This window comes from Lolium perenne, chromosome 7 (assembly GCF_019359855.2).
Source record: "Lolium perenne isolate Kyuss_39 chromosome 7, Kyuss_2.0, whole genome shotgun sequence".
Lineage (NCBI taxonomy): Eukaryota > Viridiplantae > Streptophyta > Magnoliopsida > Poales > Poaceae > Lolium > Lolium perenne.
Genome location: NC_067250.2, coordinates 127,443,193 through 127,452,518, shown reverse-complemented (window position 1 = coordinate 127,452,518; position 9,326 = coordinate 127,443,193). Strand labels below are relative to the sequence as shown.

Here is a 9,326-nt window from a genome sequence, read left to right as displayed (position 1 = left end):
GTGGAGCACTGGCGGAGCCTTCCGGAACACGCCACTTCCGCCAGATCGATGGGGACAAGCACCGGCAAATCATCATCTTGGCGATAGAAGAAATCCTAGGACCACCACCATTATTCGATCCAAGCCAGCATCCCCCACGCCACCAGCCGGAAGAAGAGGAGAAGATGATCCTGACCGTTGTTGAAGCATCCCGCCAGGACCAAGCACATAGCCGCTGTCGCAGCTGCAGGCCCAGATCGGATCCAAGCCAAGGCCGCTGCAGCCACCACCCGCCATGACAGGTGCGCGTCAACGCCGCCGAGGAGATCCTCGGATCCGCGCCTCAATGCCGCCACCATGGCACCTCCTCCGCCCCAAGCCCCCTCGCGCCGCCTCAAGTCTGCGAGCCTAGGCGGGGTGCCTCGGCCCACGGTATGCCTCCACCGCCAATGATCCCTGAAGATCCGGGGCAGATGCAACCGCCGCCTGGCCAGGGATCGCCGTCCTGACCACCGCCGGTGACACTCTTCATTGGCGCCCACTCGAGCAACCCCATCGATGAGAATCCCCTCGACCTCTACCCCTAGCACCTTAGGTACCGGGGCCGCCGCCACCGCGGCCGAAGCCGGCGGCAGCAGCGGAAGGGAAGGGAGGCGTTCTGGGGAGGCTTGGCTGTGGCGATCTGGCACCCCAGCGGCGCTCTCGGGAGCACCACGGAAGGGTTAGGACAAGTTTTTCAATTAACTAACCCCCGGTGGTTTTTTGCTACCAAAATGTAAAATAGTATCAAAGTTTAAATTTAGCTTGAAAGTGGTGATTTTATGCTATTAACTCCTTCTGTGAGTGTTCAAACCTTTGACATTAATCGAGCCTGTATAGTTTGATCTTGTTTCATTTACTCGTTGAGGGCTTTGATGATCCAAAGAGTGAGGCTGGTGCTCGTGTCCATCGATGTCTTTGCCACATGTTTGATCTATGGAAGATGCACTAGTACGCGCTCCACATGTTTGATCTCATTAAAGTTCGCTAGTAGGCCTTGAAATGCTAGTGTACCCAATATACACGTGAAACATATGAAAAGTTGCTGGTCTATATTGCCCGTTGAACTCCGTATAAACAAAGCCTACTAGAGCTAGATTCATTTCACCAAGCAAATAGATCAATGATGCCTATGTTCAGAATATCAATCGCTACAGTACTTGTACTACTAATGTACTTTCGGCACTATATTATACACTACAAAGTCCTAGTTATTTGCTGCCTAGAGATCTACCATCTGAAGGATCGTCGAGGCTTCATTCCCCTAGAGCGACAGAAGAGCATATCGCACAACTCAGGTAGGAGTACAATAATTCATTCATTTTCACAACGTGCTCGTCAAAATCTTGCCATGTAGCTATAGACACATATTGAACTGCTACAACATATATTCAAATTCTTATATGTTCCACCCAATTGTCTGATTCATCCATAATTAGCCTCTCTCTCTCTCTTCCTCTCCCATATGGAGGTTGACAATTTTTTTTTAAATGTAACCAAACCACACGTCTTCAATGGAGTATAAATTTTCACCTGGATCAGCAATGAATTCGATGGGTGGATGATAGAATCTCCCACAATCTATACGATCACTAGCTAAACGCAAAGTGTGTGTGCATTTAGACGTGGTACCTAAATCCATGGATGGCACCGGTGCAAGGCACGGCGAGGACTCAGCAACACCAGCGCAGCCTCCTCCGCCGCCACCAGCGCGGCGGTACAAGGGCGTGCGGCTGCGGAAATGGGGCCGGTGGGTGTCGGAAATCCGAATGCCGAACAGCCGCGAGAGGATATGGCTGGGCTCCTACGAGTCCGCCGAGAAGGCGGCGCGTGCGTTCGATGCGGCCGCCGTCTGCCTCCGCGGCTCCCGCGCCGGGTCTCTCAACTTCCCTGAGTCACCGCCCGAAGTCCAGCACGTCCCTGGTGCGCTGCCGACACCCGAGCGGATACAGGCTGAGGCCACGAGGCACGCGAACCTCGCGTGTCCGGCGGCCAGGGCACCGGCGGTCACCACTGCTATGGCGTCGCAGCTAGCGACGAGCACGAGCAATGACACATCTGCCTCACTCCCGTCCGCTGGCAGTGCCGCTGACGATGACGATCTGCTTGATTGGTCGTTCATGGATGCGTGGCCAGCGATGCCAGGGTCGTCGGCGCCAGGGGCCAGTGGGGAGATTGTAACGGCCAAGGATGATGCCATGTTCGGTTTTTCGCCGCTGCCGCGCTCGCCGCCGCCTGAAGAGCTAGCGGAGGATGTGATCAAGGATGATGGTGATGACCATGGATTTCTATCTGACCTCTGGAGGTTCTGAGGCTAACTAGGGAATGCATGGGCAGTAGTGCGCTGCTGATTAATTACACGTTACAATACAAGAGGGGTCGGAGGGTCATCACTACTTTTTGGTATTTTCTCGGTAGCCATGTTATACGGCTATTTATTTGGTTTGCACAACAAGTTAGTAATCATCTTGAGTTTACCTACTTTGAATACCGTCATGTTACCTCTGATTCAAGGAATAAGACGTCCTCGGTTTACGTGCTTTTCGTTTGACTAAGAATTAAAAATAGTTTGTATAAAATTAGCATCATTAGAAAGTGTATAAAATTAGCAACTAAAAAATGCATCATGTACCAACAAAGAACCTAGCACTCAAATTTACAGAACCAAAATCTGAACAGTGCCGCCCTCTTCAGCTGGGAGGAAGACACGGGATGACGGGCTTGACCTCAAGGTCCCAGTTGGGAGAGTGTGGGACGAGCTCGCGTGTGGGGGGGGGGGGGGGGGGGGTCGGCGGCGGCGGTCATTGACGTCTGGCACGGGCGTCAGGGCGACGGACGCCATGGCGGGTGGGCAGGGTGGGTGGACAAGGTAGCGGGTGCCCGTCGGCGGGTTCAGTGGCGGCGGGCGGGTGCAGCGGCGGCGGAGGGAATTCTTGCCAGGACTAGATGCGGGCGAGAGAGGGGCCGATGTGTGCTACTCGGCCGAAAGCGTTGCCTCTATTTCTTTTTTTACTTCCAAGTATTTCTATGCGATGGCAGTCTTATGTAATTACTAGCAACGATAAGGGCACCAGTGGAAACCGATTCAGCCTATTCTAGAGAAGCTCAGGAATAACTCTAGAAAGAGGTCGTTGGCAGACTCTGGATTCATGTACGATTTGGGCTTCGCTGTAGAAATGAGCAGTCTCATTTCAAAACAAAAAAAAAGAGTAGTCTGAAAGTTAGACCATTCTTTTAGGTTTATACTGTTATGGACCGCGAAGCTGCTCTTGAAGCCCAAAAGAAGAGGGCCTAGACAACACAAATAATTCATGCCCTTAGCAAGTTAACACCATAGTAGTTACTCAGGTAAACTGTTAACACTTGCACGTACTAGTACACACTGATAATCATAATCAGGGTTCACAATGCTACCCTGATCAAAACTACGACATATGCACACTTAAGTTCTAACTTCAGAATACTACACTACTACTACTATACACACACAAGCATAGAAAAACATGTTGACATTGTCATCTCTCTCGGCCTAGCTGTGATTAGGGCAGGTGTGTACTGCTTCATGGTGGAGCTGCCACCCTTGTAGATCGTCATCTTTTGACCAAAGTCTTGAATCTTGAACTCCACCATGTCATTGTACTCTAGGGAGTACTTGTTGACAATATTTGGCAATCAATAACAACATCGGTTCGCCGAAATAGGTGACCTGCTCCCATTCATCGCACCAGCGGCAGGCGGACACCACCACGCAGCGGGGCAGAGGGATCTTGATCCCTCCTTTAGGACCTTTTGAAACGATGGTGGAACGATAATCATGTGCAAGTCGTTCGCGTTGAGTTGGACGTTGTCGAGGGTACTCCTCGCCAATGCCCTCCGATAGGGGCTTAGGGTTGATGGAATCCTGCAAGCTGACACGAGACATCGGTTCACAGACAAGCGGGGAGAGCGATTTACCCAGGTTCGGGGCCCTCGATGAGGTAAAACCCTTACGTCCTGCCTGTCTGTTCTTGATTATGATGATAGTGGGTTACAATGGGGTGCCGAATAGTTCGGCTGAGATCTCGTCGAGATGGCTAATTGCTAGGGTAACCTAGCTCTAAGCTTTTGCTGGCTAAGGTTGCTAAGATTGATCGTGTCCCTCGGCAGCCCCTCTCCTGGCCTTTATATAGGAGGCCAGGTCTCAAGAGTCCTAACCGAGTACGACTAGGTTTACATTATTTTTAGATCTAATCTTTCCTTGTTCGGCTGCTTCCTTGTCTTGCTCGTCAAGGATTCCTCTGGCACGCCGTCCAGGTGGCCCATCTCGCCTTCAGGTGTCTTCATGGGCCTCCAATTAGTCAATACAGGATAGGGCAATGTCGGTTACCCGAAGGGTAGTGCCCACGTCAGTAGCCCCCGAGTGTCTAGCCGAAGATAGTTCGGGTAGAGACTAAAACTCGTTTCCTCCTGATGTTCTTCTCCTTCATTGTCTTTGTTTATCTTGAATCTGCTTCACCTTCTTCTATCGGGTGCGCGTCAGCGCTCCCGATGGGAGTAGCCCCCCGAGTCTAGGTACGGATGCTTGCAATCCGTGCGTAGACTCAAGTTGTACTACTCGAATATTTCGTTCTGCCGAAGTTTTTTTCTGCAAATCTTTATGCAAGGGATAACGAGTAACGTGCCAACTTTTGTTGGTTAACTGCCGATGGCAAAACAACGTTACCCTACACAGAATCAAGTCCCCGGGCATGATCCTGGAGTGCAAAAAACTTCTATCGGGTGCGCGACGCGCTCCCGATGGGAGTAGTCCTCAAGTCCGGGTACGAGTGCTTGTAACCGAGTGCAGACTCGAGCTGTTCAAACAATATTTCTTCAATCCCTTTTTCCTTCGACTGCTCATTCTGTTGGGTGCGCATCACGCACTCCCGATGGGAGTAGCCCCCGAGTCTGGACGCGGGTGTTTGCAACCGGGTGCAGACTTAAGTCGAACAATTATCTCTTCCTCCAAAACATTTTCCTTCGAGTCTTCATTTTATCGGGTGCGCGTCAGCGCTCCCGATGGGAGTAGCCCCCGAGTCTAGGTACGGACGCTTGTAATCCGTGCATAGACTCGAGTCCCTCATCCGATAACTTTCCATTTTTTCCTTCGAATGCTTCTAGCTTTTTTTTATGACGTCACTATTGACGTGTAACTGCTGCGGGCTGATGGACAGGACTTGACCTGACGGGCCCACCCTAGTTCTGCGCGGGCAGTTTTTAGGGCTTGACCAGTGCACGCGTGGTGATCGAGGTGTCTCCTCGATTTTCGCACAACGTGGGAATAATGGGCCGCCGGTTCTACTCCTTCTTCAAGCGCCACGTGCTTACACAGCTCTTAACTTCTCCTCAAAATCTCCAAAGGGCGAAAAATCCCTAACCTTCTCCACGTTTTCCGTAGCATCTCCTCATTCTTCCCCTTCTTCCTTCCTTTGCCGTTGCTGCGCCGCCACCACCTCTTTTCCAATCTTCATGAGATCTCACAATGGTGAAGAAGAAGAATCTTGCCGCCGCCGCCAGTTCCACCAGCGGAGGCGCCGCCGCCAAGTCCTCCTCTTCTCTTCCGAAGGGGAGCGCTTTGAACGCTCCTCCCCCAGCTCCGGTGCCGCCAGCGCCGTCGAGCTCAATGGCCAAGCCCGGAGATTGGGTAGCATCAACTGTCACCAAGCGTGACGAGAAGAGATCTCGAAGCCTGGGATTAATATCTACTGAGGAGGGAAACGTGGTCTTTCCAGGTGCGATTTCTCGGCCTGATCCCCCTGCTAGCTTTACCGTGATGTTCTTATCTTTCCTATATCGAGGCCTTCGCTTCCCACTCACGAATTCCTCCTCCATCTCTTGCGAACGTACGAAATTCAACTATGGCAACTTACCCCCAACTCAATCCTCCACGTTGCTGTGTTCATCACCCTTTGCGAGGCGTTTCTGGGTATCGAACCTCACTTCGGGCTGTGGAAAAAGATCTTCTATGTGAAGAGATATAGCAGCAGTAATGGATACTTTGTCACCGGAGGAGTGGGGTTCGTAGCCCATTCGGAGGTCAACTACTTCAATTTCCCGATGAGAGAATCCGTGCAAGGGTGGAGGCTGAAATGGTTTTATATCAAGGACTCCCTGTCACCCGAATCTCAGCTTCCTTGCTTTGCCGATGTCTCCGAAGCCAAGCCCAAGAATTCCTGGAAGAATATCCTCTCACCCGATGAAAGAGTAGCAGCCGAAGAACTATTTGCCAAATTCCTTCGAATCAAAGAGGCCGACGGCCAAACTATGATCGGCACAGAGGTGGCAGCGGTATTCTTGAAACGCCGAGTGCAACCAGTCATGGCCAGGGTTCACCCGATGTGGTTGTACTCAGGTCCAAAGGACGAGACCAGGATTAATGCTGCCGATCTGTCGGAAAAGGAGTTGCTTGACGAAGTCCGTCGTCTTACTTCCTTTAGCCAGGAAGATTCGATTCCGTTGGTTTCTTCTTATGCTCCCCTTGACGTTGACCATCCACCATCAAAGGTATTTTTCTTTCTTCACATCCTCATTATGCTGCTTTTACTTAGCTGACATGGTTTCCATTGTTCTTACTTGTTATTTTCTTTGACAGATCCCCATAGTTTCTGGAAATATGCATGATTCGCCGGATGATACTTCTGAGGGGAGAGGATCCTCAATCCCCGTAGATTTTCACACTGTCGAGCACACAGGCCCAGAGGACGAATATAATGGTCCGATAGATTTTGAAGTTGCCCACACCGACCTTCCTTCCTCAGCCGATGATGCTGGCGACGCAGGTGGATCAGTGCGTAATGACGACGCTGATCGTGATACCTTTGTTGCTGCAGCTATGGAGGAGGCCAGGGCTTCACCTGCGAAGAGATCAACCGGCGGCTTTGCCGATGAAGATGATCTCTTCGACATGTAAGCAGTTTCTTTTCTGAAGTTACATTTGCCCTTTTATTTTTCATACTCCTTTTGTAACCATTGCCAAGCATTCATCTTTGCAGCGACGAAGGCTTTATCGAGCCTCCAACTAAGAAAGCCAAATCTGACGCTGCCCCGCCGGTCGTAGTAGCTTCCGAAGCTTCGGCTCCTAAGGCAGCCCCCACGGCTCAAGCATCGACAGCTTCTTCTCTTTCCAAGGGGAAAGATGTTTCTCCAACTGCTGCCGCCGCGACTCCTTCTTCTGTAAGTCCTTTTCTAATTGTGATGCAAATCTCTTGGAGCGTGCTTTGCTTAACAATTTCTGGCAAAACATCCATCTTTCTTAAGGACCTGCGAGGCGTTATTTCCTCTTTGGAGGCCTTCGCCTCCCAATTCACTTCTCTGGAAGCTGACAAGGCTCGGCTACAAAAGGAAGTTAAATCTTTCTCCTCGAAATTGGATGGCGCAGTCAAGATAGCTGCTGAGGCTCGCCAAGAAGTCGACTCTTTGAAGGAGGAACTGGGCAAGCTGAAGGAGAAGCTGAAGGAGGAAGAAGCATCCAGGCTGGCTGCTGAAGCTCGGGCAGCTAAAAAGGATGAAGTCCTTCGTCAGTCTTCTTTGGCCTTACTTGGTAATTTTTATACACCTCTGTCGATTGATGCACTTATGGATTCGATCCTTTTGCCAATGTATTTTTTTCTTTCTTTCCCCTGCAGAAGCGGCGAACATCCCTGCTGATGCCCTGGACAGAGTTCCAAACAATTCTCCGGCAAACACTATGTCGATGATTCTTGCCTCTCACCAGCTTACGCGGGAGCTTCTTGTAAAGGGGAAGGGTGCCCTGGCGCGGATGCACTTGATGATTTTCCACAAGATCAAGCAGGACAAGACCCTGGGGCAACTGATCGATGCCTTCGCGGTTGACACCAAGGAGGTTATCGAGGTATTCAAGCGTACATCGCGCACTTATGGTGCTGTCCTTGCCTTCCAGCTTATGATGGGTTACGGCTTTAAGGGTGATATTGAAGAGATGACTAAGGAGCTGCCGAAAGAGCAAGACGGGCAGCTTGTTGACTTAAGCGCCTTTAAAGCGTCTGCCCTTACTTGTGCTCGCCAGCTCCTTGAACTGGTTTCATCAAGGAAGTCGTCGGCTGGACCCAGTTTATCGACTCAGACCCAAGCCCCTTGATTTTTGTAGCAAACTTATGCTTGATCTGATGTGAAACATTGTTCTGCCGCAAAACTTATGCTTGTAATAAACTCCGTCCTAGCAATGTTGTTAGCACACTTTTGTTATGATATTTCTTCTTGTACTTCTCCCGATGGGAGTTACTTCAGATGCTCAGCTGTACCATATCCATCATCCTTTTGTAACGGTGTTTCCTGCAGGTCTTCCCAGTGCCCTCATTTGTTGACGACTCTTCGGGTGCTCTTCCTGAAAGTGATTGGATCCAGCGTATGAAGGATCGGATTACGCAGATGGAAAAGGACCTGCGCAGCACTTATGCCTTAGTTGCTATTGTCAATAAGAAGAGCGAGATTGCAGCCAACGTGGAACGGTACACTCTTACTGAGCTGCATAAAGCTACCAAGAGTTTGAACTGTAAGTTTCCTGATTCCTTTGTCCTTTTGCCAACAACGCCTTGTCTGACTCTTTATTGATTCTTTTGCCAGTCATAGCTTTGAACCGTGCGGAAGAGAACAAGCGGATACACGAGCGAGTGCATGCTTTAACCCAGCTTTCCTCATCCGAAGAGATGTTCTGGCGGGATCACTCGAAGGCTTCGGCTGTCGCGAAATTTCAGGATCGGGTCCAACAAGTCCACCAATTTTTTGACAAGTGCTACAAAGCTATGAGGGTGGTTTGGAAGACGATGTTTCCTTTAAATGCAATTCCCCCTACGCTTTTGACTTTGATGTCCGAGTTTGGAAACGCCAAGAAGATTCGGGACTTAGTACGAGCTCAAGTTTTTGCAGGGGCCAAGTGTTCGCTTGCCCTTGTGCTTGCTTGTTATCCCTCAGCATGTTTGCTATCTATTGCCAACGCAACTGGCGATTTTGAAGAACTGTACCCGAAGGTATTATTGCCCGCCAATATAATTGTCGACAGGCTTGAAGAGGAGTCAAAGGTACCTGAAGGAAGGGAAACTCCGCAAGGGTGATATCAGGGTGTAAAGTCGTTTTTGTAAAATGAATTGCATTGGCTAGTCCATCCAAGTGTTAGGATTGTTAAGCCGAAACTTTTTATTTGGTAAATACATGAATATGTACTTTTACCATGCCGTTGGCAAATTTTTGAAGGAGCAAATCTTAATTGCCCGTTAGATGTATACGAGTTGGTCAGCAAATCATTATGAGTGATCAGCTCGTGTTGCAGGTTT

The 9,326-nt window shown here is 50.1% G+C and overlaps 1 protein-coding gene across 1 annotated transcript; it reads left to right on the top strand.

Annotated features, from left to right (window-relative positions):
• Window positions 1–1,644: 1,644 nt before the first annotated feature.
• On the top strand, window positions 1,645–2,461 carry LOC127318506 (ethylene-responsive transcription factor ERF039-like). The gene has a single exon (XM_051348988.2). The coding sequence runs from the start codon at window positions 1,659–1,661 to the stop codon at window positions 2,328–2,330; it is 672 nt and encodes a 223-aa protein (XP_051204948.1). The 5' UTR covers window positions 1,645–1,658; the 3' UTR covers window positions 2,331–2,461.
• Window positions 2,462–9,326: the final 6,865 nt, after the last annotated feature.